The 17,408-nt window shown below is 43.3% G+C and overlaps 1 protein-coding gene across 4 annotated transcripts in view; it reads left to right on the top strand.

Annotated features, from left to right (window-relative positions):
• Positions 1-17,408, top strand: part of cdon (cell adhesion associated, oncogene regulated) — a 200,475-nt gene that overhangs the window by 148,263 nt on the left and 34,804 nt on the right. For all 4 annotated transcript variants that reach the window (XM_070894317.1, XM_070894314.1, XM_070894315.1 and 1 more), the window contains 4 exons: positions 2,330-2,649; positions 4,299-4,473; positions 7,405-7,539; positions 16,291-16,497. In XM_070894317.1, coding sequence (XP_070750418.1) covers positions 2,330-2,649; positions 4,299-4,473; positions 7,405-7,539; positions 16,291-16,497 — 837 coding nt within the window. The remainder of the gene's footprint in view (positions 1-2,329; positions 2,650-4,298; positions 4,474-7,404; positions 7,540-16,290; positions 16,498-17,408) is intronic.

Here is a 17,408-nt window from a genome sequence, read left to right on the forward strand (position 1 = left end):
ATAGATTGTAAATAGTTGAGGCTACAGCACCAATCCCTGCGGCACCCCACTAGTTACTGTTTGCCAACCGGAAAATGATCCATTTATCCCAACTCTGTTTTCTGTTAGTCAACCAATCCTCTATCTATGCTAATATATTACCCCCAACCCTGTGAACTTTTATCTTGTGCAGTAACCTCTTATGTGGCACCTTATCAAACACCTTCTGGAAATCCAAATACACCCCATCCACTGGTTCCCCCTTATCCACCCTGCACGTTACATCCTCAAAGAAGTCCAGCAAATATGTCAAACATGATTTCCCTTTCATAAAGCCATGCTGATTCTGCTTGATCGAATTTTGCTTTTCCAAATGGCCTACTGCTTCCTTACTAATGGACTCCAGCATTTTCTCCACGACTGACATTGGGCTAACTGGTCTATAGTTTCCTGCTTTCTGTCTGCCTCCTTTTTTAAATAGGGGTATTACATTTGTAGTTTTCCAATCTGTTGGGACCTCTCCAGAATCCAGGGAATTTTGGTCGATTACAACCAATGCATCCACTATCTCTGCAGCCACTTTAAGACCCTAGGATGCAAGCCATCCGGTCCAGGGGACTTGTCTGCCTTTAGTCCCATTATTTTACCGAGTACTATTACTTTAGTGATTGTATTAAGTTCCTCCCTCCCTACAACCCCTTGATTATCCCCTATCCTTGACCTGGTTATCAAAGGGAATTAACTACACGGAGGGAAGGGGGAACTTGACAGTCTCACAAAAGTAGATGGTAACTTTCCATCTAACAAACCTGTGCAACTGTTGTAGTGAATGACCAATTATCCATTTATGATCACCTTAGTACACATTATTTAGTCTCAAAAATGTTTTCATCACCTGGACAAACCTTAACCGTTGTCATCTGCTGGGTATAAGCCTTGGTTCTCATGATTGCTTAAAGGACAGTATAGAGTGAGCTACATCGAATCTATGCTGTATCTCGATGTTGACACTGGGTGCAAAAAGTGGGAAGTGTTCCTGTATATAGACATGCCTCATCCCAACAACCACAAAAATTCAAAGAGTTGCAGGTTGACACCAGATCAGAATGGTATCTGGCTAGATAATCCTTCTAAATGGGGCATGGTTGCTTGCCAACCTGTCACTTTAGAAGTCTGTTTGGTATGTGTACTGCAATCACCTGATCATTGACACGGTTGCATTGTTGTACCACCTCGTTTACTGAAATAAAAATCAGTAAAAGATGTGTCTAAAGTTTGTGTACCACCTGCTGCAGCATGAATTCTACCTGACTGCCAACATGGCAATATTGAAATAAGAGTTCGGAGCAGGAGCTGCAGACCCCAAACTTCACCAACACACCCTTTTAAAATTAAACTTCTCCAACTTCTGCCATTAATTGTCAAATGCCACATGAAGCGCACATTCACTGAAGCTAGGATTGATGGCAGATGTGCATAGCTGAGTTTATACTGCGGGACTACATTCATTACAACACCAAAACAACCGAGTCTGTCCCAGATAACCCGTGCACAGTCTGAAGAGTCTCAACAATTCTCTGGCATCAGCCTGTCCATGAGGTCTGTGTACAGGTTGACAATGTGACATCAACTGTGCAAGGATATTTGGGTGGGCTCAGTTGAAACAAAATGGTGCCACTAAAGACCAACAGTGCTTTGCCTTTGGAGGTTCTTTGGATATAGGTCTCATGAGGAAATTCCTGATCACTGTGAAGACATTAGCACTATTTCACTTATGATAGCTCCGGCTCGAGATTGCGACCTAGTACAACAATAACTTGCATTTATATAGTGCCTTCAGCGTAATAAAAACATCGCAAGGGTAGCACAAACCCAGCACCTCTCGGGTTAAGCATGATTGCAACTGGATGCTCCAGTATAAACACTAAAGGATCAGCTGAGAGGTGCTGGCAGCCCCTCCGAATTGATAGTTTCTTTGTTATTGAGAGACGTGCCAGTTTCAACAAGTGTAGCCCATCCTCCCCTATCCTGCTGCTGCCTGTGGTATCCTAAATAAATAAACGAGAGCAAACATAGTCTGGCTTCAATTAAATGAGAAACGCTGATAGTTTTCGTTGGTTTTCTTGCAAGAGGCAGTGAGCTGAACATCTGGGGACAGTGGAGCATGTTTCCTCTGGCTCAGAATAGCATTCTTACTACTTTGGACTAATGGCATTTTAATGTGGGGGGAGGGGAAAGGAAGAATGTTAAGCAGCCAGCAATCTACATGCTTGTGGTTTCTTGCAATTGGCAACAGTGGCTATACTTTTGAGAATAATTACAATATATTATTGACTTTTTTTCCCACCAGTCCCCTTTGAAACAAAGGCCGAGGTTGATGACCAAGAGCCCACACCACCGGCGAGAGGCTCAGATATTGTTCAGAGTGACGAAGGTGACGAAAGTGTGGACTACGATTACATCTATGACACCGTGCTGCCACAACAGCAGCCGACAAAAGAGTCCATCGTCCCTGTGCCAACGCGGAAGACCAATGTTGCCTCGCCACCCGATGCTCCCATCATTCTCAGTGCTCCATTTACCACCAACCCAGACAGCTATGATTTGATTTGGAGAGCGGGAAAAGATGGTGGCTCGCCAATCAATGCCTACTTTGTCAAGTACCGCAAGGTATGGTGCTGCTGATACATAAACACATATGAACAAACTGGATGGGTTTGCTTCTTGAGGCCCAGGTTCAATGATGGGTGTAAATATTCTCGCGTGAAGTGAGTTGGGCAGTGTCAATCCGGTTCCTAATGGGCATGTACCTAAAGCACTAATCAGCGTCGTCACTTGGGGGGGGGGGGGGGGGGGGTGGTAGTATAGTACTACACTGCACCCGACAAGTCACAAAATGGCATCCTCTGTGACTATGACCATGATATCGCTCTTGATGTTTCTCAGCCTCTCCCCAACAGTTGATACAGTTCACGGACATCCTTCTCCTCTGTTGTCTAGCTATGTGGGAGTGCCCATGCGTGGTTGCACTCCTCATATCTATCAATGCATCCAGCGCGTCTTCAGCTACAGCTTTGCGTTCTGCCCTAGGCTGCATGCTGCATGTCGATGGCATCACTAGACATGGGGTCAACTTCCATATGTATGCCAATGATACCCAGCTCTAACTATCCACCCACGTTGACCTCCAAACAGTCCAACATCATGTCATGGATGAATCATAACTTCATTCAACTGAATATTGTGACGACCCCCGACCCCCCCCCCCCCATAATCTACACTTACTTGCCACTGACTCCATCCCCTCCTCACTGAGGCTGAAGCAGACTGTGCAAAAGTGTCCCATTCAACTCAAAGTGAAGCTCCAAATCCTACATCCTATCCATCATCAAGACAATTTATTTTCACCTCTACAGCATTGTCCACCACTTTCCCTACCTCAGCCCCATCGCCAGAGAAACCCTTATCCACACTTTTATCACCTCTGGACTTTCATCTTCCACCCACCATAAACTCCAACCTGTACAAAACTCAGACGCCCATGTACTAACCTGCACTAATTCCTACTCACCGATCACTACCATCCTTTGTGACCTATGTTGGCTCCCTGTCATCCAATGGATTCAATTTAAAATAGTCTTCAAAACACTCCAGAGCATTGTAGATTGGCAGATGCTCCGGGGCAGAAGGACGGATATGAAATTATTGCTTGCTTTCTCGTTTTTTTCAAAAACATATTGAAGTATGACAAATTCCAAATGTATGTATAAAAAGATAAATTTAAGAGATTAAATATGTTAAGACCCAAAAAGCAAAATAATTGGTATGGGGAAAGTTAATGAAATGGAGTTTTTTTGGTCTATAAGTATTACTCCCGACTCTGTAATTAGTATTATGGGCTTGTTATCAACCATGCAGAAAGGACATTGGTTTAACATCCCTTCTCTCACCCCCTACATTGTACTAGGGTATCATTATTAGGCACAAGTACTGATGTAAAGGTGAGAGAGCCCCAAACTGAGCCATCAGAATCCCTTCAAGCACTCAGGACTCACTTATATAGTAGCATGGCCCACACTGATAGTTTTGGGAATTTTGAGTATACTGCATCAGTGAGGATTGATGGTTCTTGTCCAAAGCCACCGGTCAGGTGATCAAGGCGTAGTAGTAGAACATAGGCCTACCTGGGCTACATCTTTTGGAGGGAGAAGACGAGTACAGCAGGAGAGTGAGAGCGAGTCAGGCAAAGTAGAACGGAGATGAGGATGGCAAGGCACAATGTAAGAACTTTTGGCACTAACTTCTTGCTTTCGTTCTAGCTCGACAACCGTGGGAATATGTTGGGAAGCTGGCACACGATTCGGGTTCCTGGCAGTGAGAATGAACTTCAACTCGCTGAGCTTGAACCCACTAGTCTGTACGAAGTACTGATGGTCGCAAGAAGCGCTTCTGGTGAAGGCCAGCCAGCCATGCTGACATTCCGAACTGGCAAAGGTACATAATGACGAGCCAAGGCAACATTGTACATGGGCTGCATTTGTAACTCCTGGTTTCTGAGATGAGCGTCCCTAATGGCACAATGGGTAAATGTACCGTGTGGTGTGATACTGAGCCATACAGACCAGGAAAGTCCCAGGATCTATCTCCGATCCGTGTTGTTAGCTGATCTCAACGATGGCAGTGACAGGCTGTGATAATTGGCTTCTGCCTCTGAATTGGGATAATTCATCCAGGATCCACTATCTGATTGCTATCTAGTGACTCATGTTGGAAAGTGGGTGTTTAGATGTTCTGAGAGGATAGGATTGGGTTCTGTTTGGATGTCCTTAATGGTCAAATTCCCTGCCAACACTCTGACTAGATGCATATATGAAGAATGACCACTTGGATGAGATACCAGAAGGTGTTCCAGAGGAGGAAATAATTAGAAGCAATTTCTTTTAAACGGGAATCAAAACACAATTTCATGATGCCCTGCAGTAATGGCATCACAGCCGTTCATCTAGGAGTACCATCTCTCAATGTGGAGCCTAGCAGCAACTGGCTGCTGCCACAACCCCAAACTGAGATAGTCACATAGACAGTGATTCATAGAGCCACAAATGCAGGGATGGACAAGCTGAGGTACACAGACTGGGCCCAATAGGGACAAACAAACAGGGATGGATCGATACACAATGGCATCATTTCAAGCTAAAAGTTATGCACATTGGAATTTGAGGTAAGCACATTATTCAGTGTGGTAAAAATTCCAATTCCAACCCCAACTCTACAATCCCAAAGTTAGGTAGTAAATCAATATAATTATCAGCTAAGCAGTCTTAATGCAAATAAGCAGTAAACTTGAGAAACACTTGCAGCATGTGACACATCTACACCCGCAACAGCGGGGATCCATACATGGAGATTAGCTGTTAGCCTGTAAACTTCCTAGAATAGAGGAGTCCAACTCTCAAAGTTCAGGTAACTCAGACCTATTTGTGCTTATATTTCTTCTTTGCTGCTTGGTCCTTTTTGAGTTCATGGGCCTAGAAGTTTGAAAAGGCCTCGTTGACAGATAAATCCTAAATTATAAAGAATTTGCATTTATGTTCAACCTTCCAGACCTCAGGACATCTTAAAGCATTTTATAGCCAATGAAGTACTTATGAAGTATGGTCACTAACGTAGGACACCAAGATGTATTGGCAACTTGAGATGTATGTAAATTTATTGGAGCATTTATATTTGGCTCCCAACCACCTACACAGCCCACAAAGACACAAAGTTTGTTAATACCCCTAGGTTAGAACATGAGAATGCTGCTACATGGTACGCGGCGGCAGTGTGAAGATTAGTTGGCCGTAGAGTGTAATTGTAGACTGTCTTGAGGTGCTGTTTCTGTGCAGTTCTGGCATTGATTTTTCAATTGGCATTTTAATGCTGGAAGGATTTCAAATACTGCTGATAAAATAACATTGATCAGAATCTAGACTTGTGTATGTATGGTATTAACCTGGTTTGCCCGGATAAAACCATATTAGATTCTTTCACACTTCAGGGTTACCATTTCCACTTAACAGGTGTTAGATGCTGGTGATATATCCATCTGTTTTTCTTTGCCAGTAAACGCTGTATTGAAATATTTATTTATGGCAATTCCGTATTAAAATGTACCTGGATTTGCCGGGTTATTTATAAATTTAAAGGGACTGTGCCAATGCTTTTTTTCCAGGCAACCTGCTCCAACAATGGCATGAACATTGTTCTTTATGTTACTGGTCGTGAGTTGCTGGTATAGCTGATCTTTATTTATTGCTCAGCAACATTTTGAATGTGTTTTTAGGATATTGGGGTAGAAATTCCGATGTCCCCGGATCTGTACGAAGTTTCGATGGACCTGGGAAGGCATCGGAAAAGCCGGTTTTCAATGCGCATGCGCAGAAAACTGACTTTTCCAATCTGTCAAGCTTGGAGCTGGATCGGGAGCGAGGATATTTACGCGTATCTTGTCCAGCAAATGTCCTCAAAAAATCTTGCGGCTGAAAAAACAGACGCATAGCCTACTTTTACAGGCGCAAGTGTTTTAAAACACAACACAATAAAAAATAAAGTTATGAAAACATATATTTTATTGTTAAAAGCCCTCCCCACAGCGGTAAGTTTATTTTAAGGCATAATTAAAAAAACTTCTAAAAATCGGGAAAATATTTTTTTATACATTAATAATACTACATATTTAAATGAATCTTAAATATGTAGTGTATATTTTCTATTTTTTATTAGTGTTTGAGGGGGTTTCTCATTCATAGTAATAGGAGCTTCGAACAAACGAAACTCCTATTACTATGAATGAGAATATACTATACCTGATTGGCTGCCCAGAGCCATGTGACTCCAGCTCCAGGCCTGTGCACGTCTCGACATGCACGCGCTGCGATGCGCAGCAAGAGGAGGCCTGTGGATCGGAAAGTCGAACGGGCGCAGCAGCTTCAGGTAGATGCGCATTTTTTCTCTCAAATCTAGTCGAACGCCCGCAGGAAGGAGAAAGTGGAATTTCAATGCCATAATCTTTTTAATTAAAAGAAAAACATAAGACTAAAATTCATAGCACTAGAACAAATCAGTGACCGAATACGGTCATTGTGCCACCAATTGTATCATCACGTCCTCGTCAGCGTATAAACATGATACTGTCTCTTTTAACAAAAGTAATAAAAGATCAATACAGTAGGAAGATCTACGGGCTGAGTGTTTACAGAGGCTTCTGCCTTATCGGAACTTTAAGGGAAAGAATAAGAACAATTGGAAATGGCTCTTAACATTTAGAGCAGGGCAGGTGGCCCATGTTGCGATGGGTGAGCAGCGCTGTGAATATTTTTCTGGATGAAATGCTTCACGCTCTTTGCTCTGACATAATGCTGATTTTATTCCCCTCTCCCACAGGGCGATCCTCCACCTCGAAGAAAAACTCTCAGACACCGTCACAACCGGTCGGCGTTCCCAAACAAACAGCAGTCGAGGATAAGAGCAGCACTAATTTTGGCGTGGTAATCCACGATCCAGCACGACACAGCGGAGGTACAGACTCTTACAGCCCCTCATCCTGTGTTTACTTTCCTGCAGTCTTGCTCTGCTTTCCTACATAGCTAGAAAACTCTTAACACCACCCAACTCTGACCTTAATCTTAACTCAACCCTAAGACAACTCAAGCCTTTAACCATAACTCAATCCTAACCCTGCCAATCCTTTTTATAAACTATCTTTCCTTAACTTTAACCCAAAGAAAGAAAAGGAAAAAAAAACTTGCATTTATCGAGCGCCTTTCACGACCACCGGATGTCTCGAAGCGCTTTACAGCCAATGAAGTACTTTTGGAGAGTAGTCACTGTTGTAATGTGGGAAACATGGCAGCCAACTTGTGCTCAGCAAACTCCCACAACAGCAATGTGATAATGGCCAGATAATCTGTTTGTTATGATGATTGAGGGATAAATATTGGCCAGGACACCGGAGATAACTTCCCTGCTCTTCTTTGAAATAGAGCCATGGGATCTTTTACGTCCATCTAAGAGAACAGAAGGGACCTCACTTGGATGTCTCATCCGAAAGACTGCACTCCGACAATGCAGCACTCTCTGTTCTGCACTGGAGTGTCGGCCTAGATTTATGTACTCAAATTCCTGGAGTGGGATTTGAACCCACAGCCTTTTCACTCAGGTGTGTGTGCTACCCACTGAGCCACAGCTGACGCAAACTAACCCGAATCCAATTTTAACACACTCTATTCCCCGCCCCCCCCCCCCCCCCCTTTACAAAATCTTACCCTACCGTAAGCAAACAAACCCTGGCCTCAAGCTGAATCCACCCAAACAAATCCCTAATCAACTATAGCCCTCCCTATCCCATTTACTTACAATCTAACTTAAATCCTAGTTTTCCCTGACCCCTATATAAGCTCTAATCCAGTGTAAACATTAATCCAATCAATAACTTCTCTGTCCCTCCTTTATAAAATACCAACTCTAGCCTTAACCTAACCCTAACCCTTTATGTCCTACCTCAATAAATTACCAACCCTTAACACTCTTCCCTTTATAAACTATTTGAACTCTAACCCTACTCTTCCCCGACCCTCCATTACAAGCTGCCCACTCCAAGCCACAACCTCTGATGTCAAATTCATTATTTATGAAGAGAATATATTATATACTTGCTGATCTTTGTCAATCTGAAATAATGGGCAGGCTCATAATATAGGGATGAGGGCAGTGGGCAGGGGATGTTGGGAATGGGAGGTAAGAGTGTGGCAGGGAATGGGTATTGCTGGAGACGATATTTAGAAGCGATCGCATGGGATGGGGTTAGTGCTCAAGCTCGCAGTTGTAGTGGGGAGTGGGAAAGGAGCTGAAATGGCTGAACACAGTGCCTTTCTATGCCAAACTATATATTAGACCTATAGAATGGGTTAATATATTGGGTTAGATACTGTCCTTTTATTTCTAAACCTTGTATTTATATAAGGTTTAGAAATAACAATGAAGGGTGGGTTGTGTGCCGTGACACAGTATTCAGATTGTTTGTGTTCTCTAATATCTTTGTACAGTCTTTAATATGGCATCAACGGAGAGATACCGAGTGGAAGCCAGCTGCTTCCTACAGTTCCGCATTGCTGCCGACACTGCCACCTGCTAGAAGTCAACTGTCCACTCCCTTGGCTACAGAATGTGCAGTCAAGGATGGTGTGAAAATCCAGCCCTTGGGTCCTCACTGCCTATTGCAGCATTAACCAGTTTCCAGAGTGAGCAGCCCTTGGGTTCTAGCTGCTCTGAGCAGTCTTTCACACACATATTCTGTAATAAGTCCAAAAAAAATTCCATAACAAATCCAGCAGGAGTTTCTGTTGCACGTAGCATGGAGGACAAACCACTGAATTCAGTTGTAAAAATATGGTTATTTTTCTTTGTGTGGGGGCAGGAATGCGCTGTGGAAGTGGTATGAAAGCGCAGGGGACTGCTGTTAAATCTGCGATTCCGGTACCAGGAATCAACCGAGACTCCCATGCCAAATTTTCAAGAATCTAGTGTTGAATTTAAGGAGTCACGTTGGTCTAATTATGTTCTGCTCTTAAGTGTTTTTATAAACCTTAGTACAGACTATATTGCAGTATAGTTACAAACGGTGCTATTGACATTTGCTATTAGAACTGCATAGCCTTTATTGCTACATTGCCAAACTGTCCAATTTTGGGTCCTTGTAGTATTTAACTGGAATGGCAACTGGGCACTGGCCAACTGACTGGGTCTAACACTGCTGAGAACCATTCTGCTTTGAAAATATGCTTTTACTAACATTGTTCTTCTGTCTTCTTTGCTCTCTAAAGTTGCTCTGAGTTCAGTAAGTATTATTTTGACAAAAGCTAAACTGTGACTTATTCTTGTGTTCAAACTATTTAGCACGTCTATAGTACTTTAAAGTATAACGGCAGCACCTTTTTGCATCAAAATGTGACATTTTTTAGCTGGTCAGCATGCTGTTTTATCACACCTAGAACTTGAGTTCAAATTCAGCCAAGATTGATATAAAAACAGAAAGTGCTGTAAATGCTCAGCAGGTCAGACAGCATCTGTGGAGAGAGAAACAGAGTAAATGTTTCGGGTCAATAACCTTTCATCAATGACCTGAAATGTTAATTCTGTTTCTCTCACCACAGCTGCTGCCTGACCTGCTGAGTATTTACAGCACTTTCTGTTTATGTTTCAGATTTCCAGCATCTGCAGTATTTTGCTTCAGCCAAGATTGATGATTGATTGAAGGTGTCCTCTGTCCATTGGCAGTAAGAATCCAAAATGAAATGAATTTGAGCAGTCTTGACCAGTGCGTGCGAATGGCAGCACAAAAACCAGCACTAAATTGGGAGTCTCACGGAGAGGCCACAAACTTAGATGGTTGCCGTGGGAAATAGGACTGCTTCTGAGGTTGGGGGCTGAGGCTCAATACATTGGGGCTGTGTAGAGCGCTTTACATTGTACTTTACTTATGTACCGGGCCTCAGTGTGCTTTATGCTGGCACAGGATACCCGAAATGGGGAAATAGCACCACCCCTCCCCCCCCCCCACCCCCCACGCGTGCCAGTATGAATATCCTGAAATGTGAAGCTGCACACCCACCCGCACCCCCCCCCCCCCCCCAAGCATGGAATGGGAAACTCCCCTGTCCTCCCGGCATGAGCATCCCTCACCTTCATGAGCAAAGTAAAATTACCAAAATATAAAATGCCATTTTTAAAACTTTGTTTGCATTGTTGTAAAAAAATTAAAAATATTTTATAATTATTTGCCTTTCTTTAATTTGAATTTAGCCTTTCTGCATCTTGCCCCTGTCGAAGATGAGAGCCTCACCACACTTTTTAATCCCACATATACGTATTACTTAGTTTGCTGCTATTTTTTATTTCAAAGAGAATAAAGGAAGAATTTGGGACTGCACAAAACTGTCACAGTTTGACTACACCTCAACCCTTCAAAGCTCGGCTGAGTGTACACCCTCATTTAACAAACACGAATCATCAAGGTGGACAATCTATTTATAGCGTTGAGATTTGCTACATCATGAGATATTGGGGGAAAAACACAGGAATTTGGGATACATAAGCTTAATGTGCATGCAGTCCTCCCTTTGATGTTCGTAGAATCATAATAATTTACAGCACGGAAGGAGGCCATTTCAGCCCATCTTGTCCACGCTGGCCTGCCGACCTAGAGCTATCCAGCCTAATCCCACTTTCCAGCTCTTGGTCCGTAGCCCTATAGGTTCCGACCCTTCAAGTGCACATCCAAGTACTTTTTAAATGTGAGAGCTTCTGCCTCTCACCTTTTCGAGCAGTGAGTTCCAGACCCCCACCATCCTCGGTGAAGAAATTTCCCGTCATATCTCCTCTAAACCTTCCCCAATTACTTTAAAGCTATGCCCCCTGGTTGTTGGCCCCTTTGTCAAGGGAAACGGGTCTTTCTTATCCACTCTATCCAGGCCCCTCATAATTTTATACACCTCAATCAGCCTCCCCTCAGCCTTCTCTGTTCCAAAGAAAGCAGACCCAGCATCTCCAATCTTTCCTCATGGCCAAAATTCTCCAGTTCAGGCAACATTCTTGTAAATCTCCTCTGCACCCTTTCCAGTGCAATCACGTCCTTCCTGTAATGTGGTGACCAGAACTGCATACAGTACTCGAGTTGCAGCCTAATCAGTGTTTTATACAGTTCAAGCATAACCTCCTTGTTCTTGTATTCCATATGCCGCCTTAACTACCTTATCTACCAGCTACCTTCAGGGATCTGTGGACCTGCACTCCACTTTGTTCCTCTACACTTTTCAGTGTTGTACCATTAATTGTGTATTCCCTTGCCTTGTTGGACCTCCCGAGATGCATTACCTCACACTTATCCGGATTGAATTAAACCTTAAACAATTATTTTGCTTCAGTCTTCACAGTGGAAGACACAAAAACAATGCCAAAATTTGCAGACCACAGGAATGTGGGAAGTGAGGACCTTGAGACAATCACTATCACTAGGGGGGTAGTCTGGACAGGCTAATGGGACTGAAGGTAGACAAGTCCCCTGGTCCTGATGAAATGCATCCCAGGGTATTAAAAGAGATGGCGGAATTTATAGCAGATGCATTCATTATAATCTACCAAAATTCTCTGGACTCTGGGGAGGTACCAGCGGATTGGAAAGCAGCTAATGTAACGCCTCTGTTTTTAAAAAAAAAAAGGGGGCAGGCAAAAGGCAGGTAACTATAGGCCAGTTAGTTTAACATCTGTAGTGGGGAAAATGCTTGAAACTATCATTAAGGAAGAAATAGCGGGACATCTAGATAGGAATAGTGCAATCACGCAGACGCAGCATGGATTCATGAAAGGGAAATCATGTTTAACTAACTTACTGGAATTCTTTGAGGATATAATGAGCATGGTGGATAGAGGTGTACCGATGGATGTGGTGTATTTAGATTTCCAAAAGGCATTCGATAAGGTGCCACACAAAAGGTTACTGCAGAAGATAAAGGTACACGGAGTCAGTGGAAATGTATTAGCCAGCCAATTCTCTATCCATGCTAACAGAAAGCAGAGAGTTGGGATAAATGGGTCCTTTTCTGGTTGGAAATCAGTGGTTAGTGGTGTGCCACAGGGATCAGTGCTGGGACCACAACTGTTTACAATATACATAGATGACCTAGAAGAGGGGACAGAGTGTAGTGCAACAAAATTTGCAGATGACACAAAGATTAGTGGGAAAGCGGGTTGTGTAGAGGACACAGAGGCTGCAAGGAGATTTGGATAGGTTAAGCGAATGGGCTAAGATTTGGCAGATGGAATATAATGTCGGAAAGTGTGAGGTCATCCACCTTGGGGGGGAAAAAACAGTAAAAGGGAATATTTGAATGGGGAATATTTGAATGTGGTGCAGAGGGACCTGGGGGTCCTTGTGCATGAATCCCAAAAGGTTAGTTTGCAGGTGCAGCAGGTAATCAGGAAGGCGAATGGAATGTTGGCCTTCATTGCGAGAGGGATGGAGTACAAAAGCAGGGAGGTCTTGCTGCAACTGTATAAGGTATTGGTAAGGCCGCACCTGGAGTACTGCGTGCAGTTTTGATCACCTTACTTAAGGAAGGATATACTAGCTTTGGAAGGGGTACAGAGACGATTCACTAGACTGATTCCAGAAATGAGGGGGTTACCTTATGATGATAGATTGAGTAGACTGGGTCTTTACTCGTTGGAGTTCAGAAGGATGAAGGGTGATCTTATAGAAACATTTAAAATCATGAAAGGGATAGACAAGATAGAGGCAGAGAGGTTGTTTCCACTGGTAGGGGAGTCTAGAACTAGGGGGCACAGCCTCAAAATACGGAGGAGCCAATTTAAAACCGAGTTGAGAAAGAATTTCTTCTCCCAGAGGGTTGTGAATCTCTGGAATTCTCTGCCCAAGGAAGCAGTTGAGGCTGGCTCATTGAATGTTTTCAAGTCAAAGATAGATAGATTTTTAACAATTAAGGGTTACGGGGAGAGGGCGGTAAGTGGAGCTGAGTCCATGACCAGATCAGCCATGATCTTATTGAATGGCGGAGCAGGCTCGAGGGGCTAGATGGCCTACTCCTGTTCCTAATTCTTATGTTCTTATGAATTCCATTCGTCACTTCTGCCCACCTGAGTAGTATATTGATATCTTCCTGCAGTCCACAGCTTTCTTCATTATCAACCACACAGCCTATTTTAGTGTCATCTGCAAACTTCTTAATTGTACCCACAACATTCAAATCCAAGTCATTGATATATACCACAAAAAGCAAGTGACCCAGCATGGAGCCCTGGGGATCCCCACTGGATACAGCCTTCCAGTCACAAAAATACCCATCAACCCTTTACCTTTACCCTTTGTTTCCTGCCTCTGAGCCAATTTTGGATCCAACTTGCCACTTTGCCCTGGATCCCATGGGCTATTACTTTCGTGACCAGTCTGCCATGTGGGACCTTATCAAAAGCGTTGCTAATATCCATATACACTACATCATACCCTCATCGACCCTCCTGGTTACCTCCTCTCAAAATTCAATCAAGTTAATCAGACAAGACCACCTCTTAATAAATCCATGTTGACTGTCCTTGATTAATCCATGTCTTGCCAAATGAAGATTTATCCTGTCTCTCAGGATTTTTACCAATAATTTTCCCACCACCGAGGTTAGGCTGACTGGCCTGTAATTACTCAGTCTATCCCTTTCTCCCTTTTTAAACAAAGGTACAATGTTAGCAGCCCTCTGGTACCACACCTGCAGCCAGAGAGGATTGGAAAATGATGGTCAGAGCCTCTGCTATTTCCTCTTTTGCTTCTCTTAACAGCGTGGGATACATTTCATCTGGGCCTGGGGATTTATCCACTTTCAAAGCTGCTAAACCCCTTAATACTTGCTCTCTCACAATGTTTATCTCATCTAATATTTCACACTCCTCCCTCATTGTAAAGTCTGCATCGCCCCCCCCTCTTTTGTGAAAACAGATGCTAAGTATTAGAAACATAGTCATAGAAACATAGAAAATAAGTGCAGAAGTAGGCCATTCGGCCCTTCGAGCCTGCACCACCACTCAATATGATCATGGCTGATCATGCAACTTCAGTATCCCATTCCTGCTTTCTTTCCATACCCCTTGATCTCTTTAGCCGTAAGGGTCACATCTAACTCCCTTTTGAATATATCTAACAAACTGGCCTCAACAACTTTCTGTGGTAGAGAATTCCACAGGTTCACAATTCTCTGAGTGAAGAAGTTTCTCCTCATCTCTGTCCTAAATGGCTTACCCCTTTTCCATAGACTGTGACCCCTGGTTCTGGACTTCCCCAACATCGGGAACATTTTTCCTGCATCTAACCTATCTGATCCCGTCAGAATTTTATGTTTCTGTGAGATCATTCCTCTCATTCTTCTAAATTCCAGTGAATATAAGCCTAGTTGCTCCAGTCTTTCTTCATATGTCAGTCCTGCCATCCCGGGAATCAGTCTGGTGAACCTTTGCTGCACTCCCTCAGTAGCAAGAATGTCCTTCCTCAGTTTAGAAGCCGAAAAAAATGTACACAATATTCAAGGTGTGACTTCACCAAGGCCCTGTACAACTGTAGTAACTTTCAATGACTGATGTACCATGACACCCAGGTCTTGTTGCACCTCTCCTTTTCCTAATCTGTCACCATTCAGATAATAATCTGCCTTCCTATTTTTGCCACCAAAGTGGATAACCTCACATTTATCTACATTATACTGCATCTGCCATGCATTTGCCCTAACCTGTCCAAGTCACCCTGTAGCCTCTTGGCATCCTCCTCACAGCTCACACTGCCACCCAGCTTAGTGTCATCTGCAAAATTGGAGATATTACATTCAATTCCTTCGTCTAAATCATTCATGTATATTGTAAATAGCTGGGGTCCCAGCACTAGTTACTGCTTGCCACTATTCATTAAGAATCATACCCACGTCTTCTGCCCCCACATCCAGATTTGCTTGATAGTCTCTGACAGACCCCACTCTTTCTCTAATTATCCTCTTGCTCTTAATGTATTTATAAAACATTTTTGGGTTTTCCGAATTTTACTTGCCAACACTTTTTCATGCTCTCTCTTTACTGATATCTTTTTTTAATTGCACCTCTGCACTTCTTATACTTCTCTAGAGTTGAGAAAGCATTTGGCTTTTTGGGGCGAACTTTTTGTAGGTCGTTTGAATCTTGCACCTCAATATTCTTAAAATGCCCAGAATTATTCATAGATGATTATTTACCAGGTGTTTTTAACTCTGTGGGCAAGTTTATTCCTCTGTGCATGCTGCTATGAAGGGCAGACTTTCCTGCTTGACAGGGAAAGCACGTCAAAGATTGGCCTCGTCATATTTACGACACCAACAAATGTGGTTTTTTTTTAATAATGACTCGCGAAGACACTCCCTTCATACGTTGGAAATATGAGAATTCTCTGAAGGCACTTTCCGAGTAGTAAAAAGTATCTCCAACAATCATTATAATGGATTAATAAAATGTTAAAAACCTGACTGAGAGTCACCCTGGCAACAGGATGCTGTCGGAAAGGGAGCATGCGTTCGAGGAGACTACAAATTGCAGGCATCAACTGAGGGCTGAAACAGACTCAAGATTTGCCATCTTGAGACTGAGATTTTGCTAAATGGACACTTGTTACTATATCTGCATGGAGCCAGCAACTAACTAACTTCAGCTCGCCAGCACTGTTCTGATCACTCTTTTTGTTTTCCTGTCTAGTCCCTGAGGCACCAGACCGGCCTACAATCTCGACTGCCTCGGAAACTTCTGTGTACGTGACTTGGATCCCAAGAGCAAATGGGGGCTCCCCTATCACCTCCTTTAAGGTGGAGTACAAACGGATGGGAAGGAACAGCGACTGGCTAGTGGCAGCAGACAGCATCTCTCCATCTAAACTTTCAGTGGAAGTGCGCAGTCTTGAACCAGGTAACAGTCCAAATAAGTGAAATGAGAAGTCAGAATAATCCAATTCAAATCTGAGGCTTATGAGGGGCCGCTACATCTAAAGCAGTTACTGTTGATTATAAAGTTTTGTGAACTTCTGTTTTCTTGTCTATTTTCTCCCCATCTCTCCTGAAGATATTGACTCTTGCTGGGGTACAGTTCCATAGGCAATGGCCTCCAGAATGTCCCCCAACTGTGCAAACCTAGACAGTTGAGTGTCTGTGATCTGTTCAAACATGGATTGCATAGCTAAGCCGAATCCTGGTTTCACATGTCACATCACGTTCTGGCAAGAGTCAATGGATAATGATCAGGAGCGAGATTTTTATTCTCTGGATGTGGGCATCGCTGGCAAGGCTGGCACTTATTGCCTGTCCCTCATTATCCTAAGAAGGTGGTGACGGACCTCCTTGAACCACTACAGTCTGTATTTGACTTGCTATGCCACTTCAGAGGGTAATTAATGTCAACTACTTTGGTGTGCGACTGGAGTAACTTATAAGCCAGTCTGGGTAAAGATGGCAGGATTCCTTCCCTAAAAGACATTGGTGAACTGGTTGGGTTTTTACGACAATCTGACCGCTTCATGGTCACTTCTGCTGATACCAGCTTTTTATTTCCAGATCTTTAAAACTGAATTCATATTCTGAAACTCCCATCGTAGGATTTGTACTTGTATTTTTTAGATTATTAATCCAAACCTCTGGATTACTAGTCCAGTAACATAACCACGACACACTGGACTGTATGGGGATATGTTTTCCCACCAAATTTAGCTCCCTTGTCTCTCACATTTTACATGACCCCTTGACGAGTGGCCAGGCAGTCTGAACATGCATCAATGCTCCGCTCTAATGGGGGTCTCCATTTGAGTAGTCTGGGTTTTCTTGTCA

The sequence above is a fragment of the Pristiophorus japonicus genome, chromosome 11 (genome assembly GCF_044704955.1).
Source record: "Pristiophorus japonicus isolate sPriJap1 chromosome 11, sPriJap1.hap1, whole genome shotgun sequence".
NCBI lineage: Eukaryota > Metazoa > Chordata > Chondrichthyes > Pristiophoridae > Pristiophorus > Pristiophorus japonicus.